The sequence below is a fragment of the Trachemys scripta genome, chromosome 11 (assembly GCF_013100865.1).
Source record: "Trachemys scripta elegans isolate TJP31775 chromosome 11, CAS_Tse_1.0, whole genome shotgun sequence".
In the NCBI taxonomy this organism is placed as follows: Eukaryota; Metazoa; Chordata; order Testudines; family Emydidae; genus Trachemys; species Trachemys scripta.
Genome location: NC_048308.1, coordinates 18947533 through 18965223, shown reverse-complemented (window position 1 = coordinate 18965223; position 17691 = coordinate 18947533). Strand labels below are relative to the sequence as shown.

At 40.6% G+C, this 17691-nt stretch overlaps 1 protein-coding gene across 1 annotated transcript in view; it reads left to right on the top strand.

Moving 5' to 3' along the window:
* The window catches only part of LOC117885140 (von Willebrand factor D and EGF domain-containing protein-like), a 263371-nt gene that overhangs the window by 68203 nt on the left and 177477 nt on the right, over window positions 1–17691 (top strand). Inside the window, exons 3-5 of the mRNA XM_034786325.1 lie at window positions 11220–11448; window positions 16768–16833; window positions 17129–17361. Of these exons, the coding sequence (XP_034642216.1) occupies window positions 11220–11448; window positions 16768–16833; window positions 17129–17361 (528 nt within the window). The remainder of the gene's footprint in view (window positions 1–11219; window positions 11449–16767; window positions 16834–17128; window positions 17362–17691) is intronic.

The window sequence follows — 17691 nt, the reverse complement described above, 5'->3', positions numbered from 1 at the left end:
GGGGTCGCGGGGCCGTGAGCCGGGGGGCGCGGTGCCGGGCCGGGGTCCGGGCGCCGGGGTCGCGGAGCCGCGAGCCGGGGTCGCGGGGCCGGGGGCCAGTGCCCGAGCCCCGGGGCCCGAGCCAAGCCGGGCGGGAGACGCCGGGGCCAGAGCCTCTTGGCCTGGGCCGGCCGCTGAAGGGAGCCGCTCGGCCAGGAGGGCCGGACTGAGCCGTGCCGCACCCCGCCCCAGCTTACCTGCTGCCTCCCTGTTTCAGGCTTCCCGCGAACATTTGATTTGCGGGAAGCAGGGGAGGGGGAGGAGCAGGGGGTGGAGCGTTCAGGGGAGGGGGCAGAGTTGGGGCAGGGCTGAGGTCGGGGGAAGGGGCGGGGTTGGGGCGGGGTTGGGGCGGGGCTGGATCCCCATGGAGTGTCCTCCTTTTTACAAACTAAAAGATGGTAACCCTAGATAACAGAGCATCACCTGCTAACATTATGGATGATCCTCAATAAACACAGACATTATATCCCACTAGAAGAGCAATTCGTGAATTATAGGCTGTTTTGAGAAGCAATGAACATGACTAATGTGTGATGAAAACACAAGGAAAGCAACATGAATGACATTTAACTAGCAAACCTTGCAACACTAGCCCACAATGAACACTGAGGCCCATCACATGCAGTCAGAATTGTGGCTTCTCCTGCCCATTTACCCATAGAAAAAAAGAACATAGATTGTACTCTGCAACCATTAGGAAAAGTATAAACTAACAATTTGATTCTCCAAATGATGACTGCATCTGGGGCCAGTAACAATACTTTTGATACACCACACATTAGTCAGTCATTGCTTCTCAAAAGAGCCCTAATGTTTGCAGCTTAGAGTTATTATAAACAAAGAAGACACAACATTTAGAATCATCACCACTAACATACATTCTATGTGGTAGAAGGAAGCCAGATTTCTTCAGCACAAGGACTCATATGTATTGTTAATGGACTATCTCCATTATTGTAGTCCCTTAAACTGGCTTAGACCAGCAGAGTCATTGATGTCCAGATCTTTCCAAATAATTCCTAGTCAGAATATCTTGTCGGTCAGTGGTTTCTATCAATATACCAGCACCAGTTCAACCATCTTATCTGTCCTGATGGTTTGGGAAAGTTCAGTGTTGGGGTTTATGTCACTTTTCTTTTAAGGCCTGGTCCACACTAACCCCCCACTTCGGACTAAGGTACGCAAATTCAGCTACGTTAATAACGTAGCTGAATTCGAAGTACCTTAGTCCGAACTTACCGCGGGTCCAGACGCGGCAGGGAGGCTCCCCGCGTCGATGCCGCATACTCCTCTCGCCGAGCTGGAGTACCGGCGTCGATGGCAAGCACTTCCGGGATCGATTGCCTGCCGCCGGACCCGGAGGTAAGTGTAGACGTACCCTAAGAGACTACTGGCAATGTCTAGTCATAATCATACCCAAATTCCTACCTTAGATCCGCCTGTGCTGCTGACACATAAGGCAGTCCAGTTCCTCCACTGATTACAGTCACCCACTAGCTGTGACACTTCTTCCCAGATGACGGTAGCACATTCAATATCCTCTGTCACTGTTTTCCACCAGTTCTTCCTTGGCCTTCCTCACTTTCTCATTCTTCTCTTGGGTATCCTGTTCAGTGCTTGCTTATCATGTCTCCCAACCACCTGAACCTTCTTTCTCTGATGATATTTTCTAACGTCCTGCTCTGTCATTTCCCTTACTCTCACATTTATTATTTTGTCTTTCCATGAAATGTGTAGAATCTTCCTCAGCCATCTGTGATGGGCAGCACAACTGGTTGTCTGCCTCCCATGTGCCCCCTCATGGTGTAGGATCACACTACCAGCAGTCTGCCTGAGTTTCCCCTCTTGGACTGTTCAAGAAACTCAAAAACAATTTTGTCCATTCCCATCCCTTCTCAGGTTGTGCTTTATTACATTAATAAACACTCCAAATAAAGTTTTCACGGTCATCCAAAAGTCCACACAAAGGTTTCTCTTTGTCCTCCCAGGCCTTCCTGCTTGGGGCCTTTCCTGCTTTGGCAAACGACTCCGAGATCTTACCTGGCTTGAGTCTCAGGCCAGGGCTACACTACAGATCTATATCGGTATAACTACATCACTCAGGGGTACCCCTGAGCGACGTAGTTAGACACACCTAACCCCCAGTGTAGACAGCGCTATGTCAACAGGAGAGCTTCTCCTGTCAACACAGCTAACATCTCTCGGGAAGGTGGATTAACTATGCTGACAGGAGAAGCTCTCATGTCAGTGTAGGAGTGTCTTCACTTAAGCACCACCGCAGCGCAGCTGTGCCGATGCACCATGTCAACTGTAGATCTACCTCAGTCTTGATTCTCTGTTAGATCCTGCTCATTCCTAGTGAAACCTTTGGGTGGGTTATAGTTCACTTCATTGCCCTTCTCCAGTGCCTAAAAAAACCCCAACTCTCATAGAAAAGCAGCTGAACACCCAAAATTCAGTCTCTAAGGCCTGGTCTACACTGGGTGGGGGGCGGGGGAAAATCGATCTAAGTTACGCAACTTCAGCTATGTGAATAACATAGCTGAAGTCGACGTACTTAGATCGACTTACCGTGGTGTCTTCACCATGGTGAGTCGACTGCTGCCGCTCCCCCGTTGACGCCCCGTGTGTCTCTCATGGTGGTGGAGTAAAGGAGTCGACGGGAGAGCGGCTGATGGTCGATTTATAGACCCGATAAATCGATCCCCGCTGGATCGATCGCTGCCCACCGCTCTGGCGGGTAGTGTAGACATACCCTAAGGATTTTCAGTAAGGATTACAGGGTCAAAGGAACAAAAGGAACTTAATTCTTAAGTACCAACTTTATAAAATCTTATGATAAAGAAACATAAATAATAATAACTTAATTTTTACAACATAACATGGCTACTTTATCATCCACATAGATTATCTTCACCGTTATACATAAACATAAATAAAGAAAACAACTTAAATCTAAGCAAGTCAGTCTGCACAGAAACACGGTGAGAAGAAACTCAGAGTTCCCAAAAGCTGAGGTTGAGTCTTAGAGTCTTTGATCACCAAATCTGTACAGTCTGCTGAGTCAAAACCAACATCTTCCCTCCACTTGCTTGTAGGAATCTTAAACTAGAATCCATGCAGACTTCCTCTGCTGAAATCACTGTTAGCCAGTCAGCTGATTAACCAATCACTCAGTTAAGTATATAGATTTTTTTTTTTAAACCCTGCTGCAAAATGCTTCAGAGTTAGGGAAAACAGTCTGCTTTTTGCTCCTGGGTTCAGCTTCTCCCAGCCCATGCACGACCTTTTGTAAAGCAGCTGCCCTGACTGCTTGCCCTCATGGAGTTTGAGTCCAGTTACAGGGAACCTATTGAGCATTCCCAAAACTATCACACCCAATTCCAGAAACTTCCAGATGTGAGTGCTAATTGTGCACCTGCCTAACAACAACTCACTTCTATCCACCCACCCTCAATAGATCTCTTAAAGAGATATCTCCCAATTAGGCACCTATGTTACACAAGCAGTGTCTAACTACTGAGAATTCTCCCCTTCATTGCAGCCTTTTGCTGTTCTTATGGGGGCAATCACCCTGATCTCTTCCAAGTGTGGCTAATTCTGTAATCTCAGGTTGGCTAAGGGGCAAGCACCCTGTTACAGGCAGCCTCCAATTCCTTTTTTTTTTTTTTTTTTTTTTGTTAGTCATTTAATATTACTTTCAGAATTGGGATTTTTTATAGAATTTCCATCTTCTAAATCAGCATACAAAGCCATTCCAGAATTTGGCAAAATATTCACCACCTTTGGAGACATTTTAAATTCTAATACAGAAATTGGAGAGCTTTCCTCACACAAGGCTGAAAATATTTCCTCTGTGATTAGGTTTCTGCATCACAAAGTAACTCCTAAAATTAGGCATAGGCATTACTCACTGGTGTGAAATAAAACCAAAATGGGGTTTCTGTTTGTTCTCAGATTCACTTGAAGTCCCACCCTCTCCTGATTAGCTCTTTATAGTAGATTTTGTGAAGAAAATAAAAATGCAATTGCTCAGTTATTCTCTATTTTTTCTTTTGTTTTGTTAATCCAACCTCTCCCTGGATTACAATTTTTAAAAATCTGTGTATTATTTCCTAATTCTGTCTTTCTTGCACACACACCAACCTCAGATACCAATACTGTTTCATAATGACAGATGTGAACCAGAGGTTTTGTCCTTCATGTTCGTTTCTCAGGAATACACAAAGTCTCTTTCATAAACCAGAATTTTCACCTGTATTGTATAAAAGCAAATGCTTAAATACAGGATTAAGTAATAAATACTGGTGGCCCTGAATATTAAACTGATTTTATGGTGCCTCACATTGAAATAGGTACATTTATTTACAAAAATTACTATGAAAAAGCATCTGAAAGCAAAGCCAAAGCAAAGTTTTTGTGGATAATAGATGCAATATCACAGTGATGTAACCACCATGCAATTGTGTACCAAAGAGCCACCTATCTCCAACTAAATACAAAATGTGTTTCTCACACATGGCACCACTTATTTTTAATAGCATACATTAAATGCATTCCCCAAGTGACAGAACCAATCAAACTTAAATTCTTTGGGCAGTGATTGGACATTTCTAGGTTCTTTATAAGCCAGAGCAGTCGATTGTCCAAACCGCTACTAAATGGAAAGAGATACCACTGGATGAAGCAAAAGTAAAGGCGCATTCCATTGTTATTGGAAATGCGGAAGTTAATTTACTTTTGTTTTATTTAGGATTTTTGAACTGAGTAATTTAAAAGATTAGTGGTTGCCTAATTATGAATTAAGACTATTTAATAATATTTATTTACCTCATAGAAGCAGGGGACAATTAATTAGATAATGTTGGTAAAGTGCTAAACGTTGTTATTGAGCTGAAAAATCAAGAGGTGCTGAGCACTAACTCCCATTGAAGTCCATGACATCAAGACCTTCAGTGGATTTGGCTGACTGTGTTACCTCTTCCCAATGGTATCATTTTGGGAGGTTATTGTTGACATACTCCAATCTTAGAGAAGTTTTCATTGATGTAAATTGCACCACTGCAAAACCCCTAATGCAGATGTATTGCACTGATGTAAATTGGGGGTTATACCAATGTGGTTTACTCCAATAATTTATTGCATTAAGTTTAATCGCTGCAAGCCCCAGTAAATCTTTGAAAGTTGATTAATCAAATGCAGGTGATCTACTATGGAGATATTAATCAAAAATACACCTGTTCTGGGCTCACTGTCTAGTACATTACTGAAAATTATATAGACAATTGAGAAGATTCCTGTAAACTCACAGTAATCTTCACCCCCTAGCTCCTAACAGGGCAGCTGGGGATTTTCCAGCTATAACCACCCCATGGAATCTATAAACCCTGAGTTAGGCACCTAAACTCTCTGTACAGTGCATGGAACGAGATAGATACCTAAGAATGAGATCCATAAAACCCAGCACACTAGACAAAGAGCCATCTAAGCTAGCCAATAGTAGATGCCAACTTTGTGAGTTCTTGTCCTAAGCTCAACCCCTCTCATGGCCATTGACACGTAAGTCCAGGTTGTACTGAGATGCCTAAGCTGTTTCTTGCAAGAACAGTGGTGGCACATGCCTAACTCCATATGAATCAGCAGGAGAGTGGGGAGAAGGAAGAAGCCTCCCTTATGTTGCAGGATTGGGGCCTAAGGGTGTAAGCCCCAGATCCACAAAAGTACTTGGGTACCTAACTCCCAATTTAGGCACATAAGTCTAACATTTAGGTGTCACTGAGATCCTCAAAACCCCCACTCAGCTCCTGCCTGACCCTGGAGAAGTGTAAAGTCCCTCATTTCTGACATTAAAGTAACCAAGACACCTACCTTTCGGCCACTAGGCATGCACATTGATGGCTGGCACCTATTTCATACCTAAGCCCTGGCAGCCTCCTCAAAGTAGGCATTCCTTTCTCTCTCTTTCCTGTTGGGCCTGGTCTGACAGACACTCTCAGAGCATACCTAATGCCACACAAAACAACTGGGGGTGGGAAAAGGAAAGAAGAGGCAGTAGTCTTCCTTATAACCTTTAACTCAGTGGTTAGGGTACTCATCTGGGATGTGGGAGACCCTAGTTCAATTCCCCTTGCCCCTTTGATGAGGAGAAGGGATTTGACCTTAGGTTTTCCATCTCCCAGGCAACATGGCCTACCCGCTGGACTATTCCAGTGTGAGAATCTCACTTGTTGAAGGAGTGCTCCTGTGTACAAATAATTAAATATGCATTGGGCCAGAAAGTGAGAATGGAATGCCAATCTTCACTGCATGAGATAGGCATCTGGGACCCTAGATTGAAGCAGTGTGCTCCTCAAGTCAATGTCCAGAAGCAGAAACTTAGGTGTGTAGGGGAATTTTATAGTGAAAATGTAGGTGCCTCTGGAGTTAGGCAGCAGCTGAGCGGGGGTTTTGAGGATTTCAGTGGTGCCTACATTTTGGGCTTAGGTACCTGAAGTTGGAATTTGGTCTAACTCTGGGCCTTACTCTGCCCAGATGAACGATCCAGTCACAGTTTGTTAGATTAACCAGTCTTCTTGAATTCTGGCTTTGATCATGTGTAAAATGAGTCTATAGTTTCATCCCAGTTCCCAATTTGTGCACATCACAAAAATAGCAAAGCATTTAGCTCAATTGGGTTTGACTGCCAGTCTCCACTCAGGAGAAGCTCAGGGGTGTTGCAAGACAGAATTGTGCTATATCAAAAAGCTTACTCACATGATAACTTTCTTAGGGTAGTGTTGTAGCTCCCACACGTTCTTGAGAATTAATTTTATTCACAAAGCTATAGTAAAGAAAGAGATAGAAAAAGAGGATGCTATTTTATAATCTGGGTGTTTGATTTTCCCACAAGTGAGTTGTGGAGACAAACTCCTTTTCTATTTGGATCACATTTCATCTTTTTTTTTTTAAAACATCCAGAATACTGTTGGCGACTGTCTACTTATCAATATGGCTGCCATCAATGCAATATTTGAGTGCCACATTAATGAATTTATCCTCTTAATACCAGTAGAAAGTAGGGAAGTACCATTACCCCCATTTTACAGATGAGAAACCAAGGCACAGGAAGATTAAATGACTTGCCCAAGGTCAGACTGCCAAAAAACTGAGCCAGGCCAGTGCCTTAACCACACGACTATTCTTCCATAGTGGAGCCCCAGTGACATATTGTGGCCAGTTATACTTGAACATGTAAAAATAAATTTATATGGCAGATCTTCAAATAATTCATTCTAATGTATTTAAACAACATAATCTATGAAAATCACTAGAATCTGACCTAAACTTAGTATATTGTATGTATGTATCACTATCACTTGAGACATCGATATTTATCTGAGTTAAATTATCTATTTATCATAAAAAGATCAATAGTATTTTTCAGCAACAACACCGTAAGTACACCGTAGCAACACGTAGCGTGTAGTAACCCTATATAATCAGTGTTTTCAGTGTTGTGAACACTTTCTGCAACAGCATCCTTCCTATCCTCCAAACGGTCCTCATTATTTGACAAGCTAGAGGAAGTGCAAACTCGACATGTTAGTTGGTCATGAATTTACTTCAGGGGATGACTGAAGATTCTGGCGATGGGCTCCTAATAGGTTGTATGGCTGCTGCTGAGGTAAAACAATATATAAAGAGGAGGGAAAACTGCTGCTATGCATGCTGTTCCCATTTTGCATTCCACTAAGCTGTAGGTTTACAGGTTTCGGCTTGTTCTTCTTACACTCTTTTTTTATAGTGGGCCACAGTTCATTGTCCATGCCCTCATGTTGTAATTGAAAACACATTACTATAGAGTCCTTAGAGACTTGACAGAGATAATACTTTTCCTGAGACAGAGACTTTAGGCTTATACTAGTACTTTGAACTCCTTATCTAGCACCGTTTTTTCAGGATCTTTACAATATAAATAATATAATAGCTTTAGAATATTCTTTAAACTTCACAACAGCTTTGTCTAGTCTATGCTAGTTCTTACACTGTACTTATCTCTGTGGTATCTCAGCACTTGTGAGGTAGATAAATAATTGCATCCATTTTAAACTTAGGCAAAGAAAATCTAAAGGCCCAGACCCACCACCTTTCATCACATTAGTAATATAATTGAAATCAATGGCTTGCATGAGTAAGAGGAAGATCAAGACCTGAGGCCCAGATCCCCAAAGGTATTTATGTGCCTAAGTGTCTTAGCAAGGTCATGAAGTGAGTATGAAGTAGGGAGTATTGTTGAGCCCCAGACATCTGCCCTTTTCCCTGAATTGTTCCTTTCTTCTTTGTTGTAGTGGACATCTGACTTCTCCCCTGAATCCTAGTTTAAGTTGATCATTCCTTCCTCTTGGTCATTAGCACTGCCTGCTCAGAAATATATCAAAAAATCAAAGTAATTTTAGATTAAATATCACTATTTAAGCCATAAGCTCTCCAGACTTTCCTAATATCTATGTTTTGTACAGTGCAGAAAACACAGCTGGCACATAAGCAAATTAATAAATGAGAAATGAAATTTTAAAAAGCAATGTGCTCACCTAAAACCCCAAGTTAAAGCATTTTAGTTAACACCCATTCTCCTTCTTCCTTTGTCTGTATTCCGTCCTAACTTATGTCTTGATCTGGCAAGCTGCTCCCTGTTGGTGTCCTCCTGCAACTGTGAGCCCCATTGACTTCAAGGGGGATTTACATGGGCACAGGGGTCTGCCTGCTTGCAGAATAAGGGACACTAGACTGTAAACTCCTCCTTCCAGGCTTCTATATTTCTGTAAAACACCATACTCACCTATTGCATTACTCAGAACTAAAAATAAGTACCTTTATTTTACAACTTTGTTGTCTGAAGCATGATGATAATAACTGGAACCAAAGGAAAATGAGACCATGCCATATAGAAGGCCATTTTTTTCCTAACCATTTTTCTTCCAGCACTCATGAAGAACTACCTTTCCCTGGCTATATCTTCTTGGGTGTGTGACTGCCAGTTAAGATTCACTAGGCAGAAATGTATTGGCGTGAGCATAATTTATCCTTTGACCTCAGAGCTCACCGTACTGTCATGCATAAGTTCCACTTTTGCTCCAAAAGAGCTGTTTTTGCTTAAGCAGGAACTAGAAAATCTGCACCAGTGGAAAATGACTTTCTAAATATCATGTTTCAACCCTGGTATAAAGCCCCAAATGACCAGTTTCACTTTGCATGGAAATTCATATAACTCTCAGATTAACGTAGAATTATTCACCCTCCCTGACTTGGGAAATACAAAGTAAAGAGAAACTCTCACTTGCACAGACTATAACTGATGAATTATTTTAAAAATACCATTTGGTAGTAATTTGAAACATCTAGAAAACACAAATCTTCACATTCATATTTTAAGATTTTATTCTGCTGACAGGCTGAGACAATGCTAGTTTTGGCCGTGAGCTCATTGGATTGCTTAAGATAAGCAGTTTCAGGCCTCACGAACCTCACAAAAAAATTAAGGCTCAGCTGGGTATAATATGGCATTCTGTAGGGGCCACTTTTCACTCTGAGTCAACACCAAGCCAATGTCGTCACATAATATCCTTTTGATGAGATATAAAATTGAGTTCCTGACCTTGTCTCATTAGAGATCTCATGGCATTTTTCGCAAGTGCACCAATATCGAACCCAATGTCCCAGGAAATGCAAATATATGTGAGTAAATACTGCCTACCTAAATTACCTCTTCTGTTTCAATATGAAATGTTTTTTCTTCCCTTCCTATCCAAAATCTAACAGAGAAAAAAGATAACACTCCCCCTGCAAGTCAATAACATTTACATGACCTTGACTGTATAGTTTGTAAAGTGCTTGTGGATCCTTTGGGATAAAGAGTGGCATAACAATGTAAGCTGTTAATAAGAAATGAGATCATCAATACAGTACAGTTTGCACCTATATTTTGTGGTGATAGGAATGCTAGAAAGAGATCAGTTACATAGACTATACATGGACATCAGTCCTCCATGGGAATGTCTACATCTTTGAGATGGTTGAAAGACTTGGACTCCCTTTTATGTTTGTCATTTGTAAAACATATGTAGGCAAGTGTGAAGACTCACCAGTGGGAGAATGGAAATATACAGTCCCAGCTACAGGTCTCTTCACATCCTTGTTTTCAGAACTTCCTCTGTTTCCAAAACCACAACATCACAGAATTCAAATAACTGGGTTCCAACCTCCTGAAGCCTTTCCAGATCCTACCAGCTGGGAGTGGTGGAAGACACCACTTACCTTTTAGGTTCCCTTCCTGACTATTACAGAACAACCCACCCTAGGGCTTCCCTGATTTTAGATCTCTTTTGTCTGCTGCCTCTGCCTAAGAGGAAAGAAATCTTATGACTGACTTTCTGTATGTCACATGCTTGCTCAGTCATGTGCTTGTAACTACAGCTCTTGCTTTTAAAGGAGCTTAACAGGAATACTGTGATGTGTGCAAGTGCCCCTCACCCCCAAAACCTAGTGCCCTATTACAACATATGTTTTGTAATTGGCCATATTCATGTTTTCGGGTCCTAGTTAATGTACTCAAACGACACATAGAAAGCTCAAAGTCAATACACAAGAAATGCAAGTAAGACACTTTATACTGTATACAAACAACCCTTCAATCAGAAGGAAAGAACTCAGGCACAATGGAGGCTGCAGGGAGCCAGCAGAAGTTAGAGCAGCAGCAACTTCTGCTGCTGTATAAGGTCAGTCCACAACTTATGGCAGTGGGAGGAGGAAACATAGTAGAGTTCTGCTCTATCCTCCCCGATACACCCGACAGCCCTCCCTCAGTATGCCCAACCTGCCTCTTACGTTGGGGGATGGCATGTCGGCTGGCATGGGCAGCATATGCAGCACAAAATGAATTTAGCAAACCAGATAACCCTCTTTTCGGACTCCATTTAAAACACTACCATTCTCCTTCAAGTAAACATACACAGAGATGATCCCTATCTAAACTCATCTTCCCTCTCAATGAAATCCAAATTAGTGTCCCAATTTTTTGTGAATTCCTGTTTTGAACGATTTGATAATCCTGTTTTTAAACGATTATACACAAAATGCTAACACAAGTCTGAATGAATATATTGTAGGTTGCTAAAAATTATTTCTTTTATGTTTATCCTCAGATGAATAAATGTGGCACACAAGCTCCAGTGTGGCTTTCACTAAAATCTGAATCCCTCCCGCTTCCTGGGGGAAAAAAGCAGCTAATGGCTTGTGCTACCTGGCAATTCTTCTTTGGAAGCACCAAAGACTGTTGTTTGTTCCAGATACCTATCTCAGTTAGAAACTGTGGAGAATTCTTTGTTTATCTCTTGCAACCGACTCAAGGATGCATGGGCTATTGTGCAGAAGGTAGGTTTAGTAAAGTACTTGTTTATCAATAACATGGTATGTGCCTCTCTTGCTATGTGTTCAAAGGTCCTGGTATTATAATACACATCTTAGTGATCTTGCAAATCAAGCATTGCTCCTAGTAAGATGCAGACTGTGTAGCAAATAAATCTGCAGCACTCCAATGTGGTCCTGAGGAATAGCTGTTATTACCAGTGCTAAATGTAATCTGGTGTATATTACTGAAGTGTACTTAGCTTGCTTACAGTTCACATGTAAGCTTTACTACTGTCTTTGTCTCTGTTTTGGTTTGAAGTGGTGAAGTGGCTAATTCAAGCTTTTTTTTTTTTCTGTTTCTTTGCAGGTAGTGTATCTAAGACTTGCTCTTATTTTAAGTAATCCAGTATTCCAAAAAAGATAAGTCTTGAGCCCTGAAAAGAAAAGAAAAGAAAAATCTGATAAGATAACAGCTTTTCATGACATTTATGTAATTACTCTAGTCAGAAATAATTTCCAGCCTACTACAAGAGCTCTAACCTCTGTTCTGTAGCTAGGAGACAAAGGAATATCAGAAAGCAATTGCTCACTCACTTACACCTTCTTAACTTGTAGAGTGTTCAGGTGCATATAGATTCAGATAGAAATGGTTCTCCTTTCTCAAAGGGAAAAATACCTTCATACTTCCATTTCAGCATTTTTTTGCATATTAGCTCTCATGAACATGACACATTGAGAAACTAGGATTACCACTTTACTGTTAGGCACAATATAAAGAGTGTGTCTCTTTTATTTTTCAATGATGAAAAAATTATTTATTTATTTATTATGAAAATATTCCAAATGGAATTGATTAATTGAAATGAAAAATGTTGTATCCTTTAGAAAAACATTTTATTAAAAATGTTCATGTTTTTAATTTTTCCAGTTTTTTTAAAGGCAAAAAAATAGAAAATGGGAGAAAAAATGCTCTCTTTTTTTTCAACTTTGTTCAAACTTTTTCCAGTCAGGAGAAAGTAGTTTTGTTTTCTCACTTTCAGCAACTTTTTTTTTTAACCTTACCACTGGAAAAAGGAGAAGAGGGTATAAAAAAAACTGAGATAAAGTAGGATTTCTTCCTCTATTTTGAGAAGGAAAATTTTAAGAATAAAGATTAAAAACTCACAGTTGAAGTTTTTCTGAAAAATGAAAAATTGTGTCAAAAGTAATTTTTAATAATTTCAGAGACATCCCCCCTCTCAAAAAAAAAAATCAACCACCCTTACCAACTACCTCAATTTGCTAGCCTTCCTATTAAACTGACACCAGGAATGGCAAACCATGGGAGAATGAACCCAGATTTCCAGTTGGGATGGAGGGAAGTTCACCCTATTCTCCTTTCCCTCTAGGTTGGAGGTTTTGTACTTCATTCATCTACACACTACAGTAGCAGTCCTGTATTTCAGCCATTCTCACTGTGACGGGTTGGATCACAGAAACCCCCTTGGGAGCTGCCACCTAGTGTACCAAGACTACTTCTATTCCTGTTTTCCCTACCAGCTTAGGACTCCAGCACCCTGTCTTGCTGAGCCAGACACTCCTGTCTGCTCCAACACAGACCCAGGGTCTGAATGACTTGCCCCAAAGCTGCAGGTTTACCTGAAAACAGCTCACAGAAGTGCACTTGTCTTTAGCACTCAGATGCCCAACTCCCAATAGGGTCTAAACCCAAATAAATCCATTTTACCCTGTATAAAGCTTATACAGGGTAAACTCATAGATTGTTCGCCCTCTATAACACCGATAGAGAGATATGCACAGTTGTTTGCTCCCCCAGGTATTAATACATATTCTGAGTTAATTACTAAGCAAAAAGTGATTTTATTAAATACAGAAAGTAGGATTTAAGTGGTTCCAAGTAGTAACAGACAGAACAAAGTAAGTCACCAAGCAAAATAAAATAAAATGCGCAAATCTATGTCTAATCAAACTGAATACAGATAATCTCACCCTCAAAGATGCTTTGGTAAGTTTTTTTCTCAGACTGGACACCTTTCAGGCCTGGGCCCAATTCTTTCCCCGGTACAGCTCTTGTTCCAGCTCAGGTGGTAGCTAGGGGATTCTTCATGATGGCTCTTCTTTTTCCCTTTGTTCTCTTCCACCCCTTTATATATCTTTTGCATAAGGCGGGAACCCTTTGTCCCTCTGGGTTTCCAACCCCCCTCACTGGAAAAGCACCAGGTTAAAGATGGATTTCAGTTCAGGTGACATGATCACACTTCATTACCCACTTGCCAGCACGCACATATACAGGAAGACTTACAGGTAAAACACAGCCAATTGCAGACAATGGTCCTGGTTAATGGGAGTCATCAAGATCATTAATGGCCCACCCCTCACAGTTATATTTTATATTTCTAGTTTTAGATACAAGAGTGGTAAATACACTCAGTAGATTATAAGTTTTGTTATGATACCTTACAAGAGATCTTTTGCATGAAGCATATCCCAGTTCCATTATATTCACTTATTAGCATGTTTTTATAAAACCATATAGACTGCACAACATCACACTCACGTGTCTGGATTCATGATTAGTGCACTGCCTACACACAGGGAGACTCACAAGATCACTAATCAGAGATCCTGAAGTCAACAAGCCCAACTGTGTGGGAGCTACATGAATAACACTTTCATACTGTAGGTGACAGTTCATTGCAAACACAGAAGAAGATCCAAAGACTGGATAAGGAGTAATAAAAGCTGAACAGGTGGTAACATGTTTTGCCATGGAGGGAACAAATGGAGGGGGGGAAATCCACTCTGTGTGTCAAAAATTCTCTCTGAGGAAGAGTTGTAGCGCTAATGCCTCTCCTGCCAAAAACTATAAAAACTATTCAGCACTTTTCACATTCAACATGAAAAACTCAGAAACTCCATGCATTTGGAACTTCTTAAGTTCAGAAAGTGGATATGGCTGGGAAAGGTATGTGTGAGAACAGAGAGGCTTAACCTGCTCTCACCCTCCCATGGGTTGGTTTCCTAAACTCAACCCCTTGTATCATTTTCTGCAGAAAGTCATGATCTGACCCATACTTTGAGGCAGCTTCCCTTAGTTCATAAATGGATTAGCCTCTAGCTACCTAGTCCCTATTTTAAGACACTGCTGTTCCCTTTTCTACCTCATGTTTTTGCCCTAGAAAGATGTTAACATATTGATTCTTCTTTCTGATACAACTGTTTCATGTTTTAATCTCTTGGGCTCAGTCACAGGGTTCGGGGTGCAATCCAGGCCTATAAAGGGTTATGTTACCACTTGCCTCACAACCCTGGATGCCTTACAATGCTTTACAGCTGTAGCTCCCAACCTGGGATGCTCACTACCAGCATGCAGGTCACACCCTGAGTGTCTATATGCTATTATGTTTTAAAATCTGTGGCCTTAATATATAAAACTCTTAATACATAAAACAGTCCTGGTTCAGCAGCTCTGACCGCAGCAGCCTGTCTACAGCTTTCCTGTTGCCTTCCACCAGCCTTGATTACTGCTTGCAGGGTGCCCCCAACATAATCCCATTCCTCAATTTTCCCAAAACCATGTACACTATAATGTCCAGCCCTCTACTGGACAGTTCAGAGAAATAATATGTTCTATTTGTTCCTCTAAAGACATAAAAGCCACCAGCCTGCCACATTGACTGGAGTGACCATTCTTTTTCATTCAAACATAGCACTTGTGGTTTAAATTAATAGAAAAACAAATTTATTAACAAAAGAAGATAGATTTAACTCACTTAAAATCCTAAGAGATAAAGTTAGAAAGGGTTACAAGCAAATGAAAGTGAAAACATGCACCTAAAATCTAAAACTTAATCTAGCAAGATACAGGCTTTCTTCAAGATCTTTTTTTCTCACCTATATTCAGTTCCCAGAGACGTCAGTACCCTCCCACCTTCCCCTCCCCCCCCCCAGTTGAAGGAGCTATCTTTTTCATCTTCCAAGAGCTCTGTTCCCTTGTGTCTTTCTAGGGATAGATGCCAAAGATGGGTCCCATCTTTGCATATATCTTCCAAAGTTCAATGGCTTTGTTTCAAGAGGCAGGATGGCCTGATGCTGTTTTTCCCATCCCCCTGCATGTAAATGGGGCTTCAATTGTTTTGATTCCACCATGCTTAATTTACAAGGAGACAGATAAATAGCTGCTTTCGCGCCTATCTGGGATGGAACCAGTTTCTCCCTATTTAGCCACAGATATAAAACATATCATTAAGTGTCCATATTTCCTCATATAATGTTAATACATACATTTCAATCACCAGTGTACCCTTAGCTTTCAGAAAAGCCCTCACTCTGTATATTTTTATAATACAGTAATATTGTATGCAATCAGTTGATTCAATTGCTTATCACTTGAGGTTCAGCCTGCCCCCTCCCCCATTCATTATAGACCAGTAAATCTTTGAAATGGATTCTTTTCAAGGTTACCTCTCAAAGACAAGCTATGAGAAAGGCAACATGGAGTCTGGTAGTGAAAGATGCTCCATGCTCTTTCTTCCCCCAATTTTTTAGCTTAATAGCTTTTCTTTAACTAATATGTAAAAGTGGATTTTCATTGTCTTTGCCTGAAGACTGGGGTAGTCAGAGCATCACATACACATTCCTTTATCTAAGGCAGACCAGTTTACAACCCCCCCCTGGCATGCCTGGTTTAAACACACTTTAGTCATAATTCTAGCATGTATCCATAACTGTTAATACCCACTGCATACATACATCATACAAGAATATTAATGATCAGTGAGTTATTAGTTTTCAAATAATACCTCACAAGGCATATTTTGTACAAAGATTGTTACAGTAGTGGTTATGGTGTGAAAACAGGGTGCTTAGTGTCACAGGCTCCCAAAACATTCCTCCAAAAAGTTCCTTAATTTAGTCCCTTCAAAATATCTGAAAAAGTTCTGTTTCAGTTCCATTTGAAATAGTTCCATTTGAAACTAGGCCTTTAGAGATGGAAGGATAATGTATTGATTCCCAGTATTACACTTTTTGTTTCCACTCTTAACATAAGGTTTACAGGAAAGGTTTTAGACTCAAATTATTTACTAAAGCATATAAAAGGGAAAATATTTTTAGAGCAGAGGTAATTATCCACAGTGTACTGGGAGTGAGCCAGGGTGGGCACCAACACATTCCATACTATTCTATCTATTGGTAGAGTGTCAAATACATTTTAAAATAACATAGAAGGGTCCTCATTACATGAGGCAATGAATTAGGTCTTCTCTGAGGGCCAATGGGGAAGAAGCATTTATATACCAACTCATCTCTGTAGTATAGTAAATTCGCATACCTTTTCTTTAGCTGTTACAGAGTTGAAACCAAAGGCCTGTGCTCCTGGGGAATCCGAAGTTGAAGGTATTTGCCAAGGTAGTTAAATAAAATTAACTAATAGCAAATGTATGATTTGTATTCAGACATATTCTTTTCATATACAGGACAAAATTACAGGTCAAATACAAGAACTGTAAGAGCAACTGTTAATTATTTTTAGATTAGCTACATTCTTTATTTTCACTGTAGTAAAAATACTATTTTTCTTTCTATTTATATCAAAATAATGGAACTGAAAGAAAATAGCAATGTAATATTATTGGCACATTTAGTTATGTTCATTTCTAATTGATGAAAGAACAGTTATGCTATTTATCCCTTTTCTCTCCAGGAAAACTCCCAAACCTGACTTTACAACCAGTGATTACTCCTGAGGTTGTGAGAGCCAATATCCATCTCAAATGTGCTTACCATCATCCGTTCTCAAATCAGCCTATGCAGTACATGGTGGTTTGGTCACGCCTTTCCACATCCAGCATGAAAGAGCAGATTCATCGTGACACAACTTTGCAGACATTCTCCTACGTGGAGATGGATGGAGTTAATTTCAGATTGGGAGATACGGTAATGCTTTCCTGAACTCTGCAAACAAGGTCAAACATTCAGAGGAACTGAATCCTCTTGTAGAATTTTTGTTTGGCGTTTATTAACTCTATTCCCCACTGGCAGCACTTACACCTAATGTAAGAGAAGTTGCTTAAATGGGATTGCATTTTAAAGCAGGATTATTAAATACTATTTGTCAAGGTCAGAACCTCTAACATCTCTATTAGATGCTATTCATATAAATCTTCCACTTTACTTATTTTCTTCATATTTTCATTAATGATATGTGATGGGGTGTACCGAACACCACACTGGGTCTGAAGGGGTTAAAGGACAATCCTGGGTCCA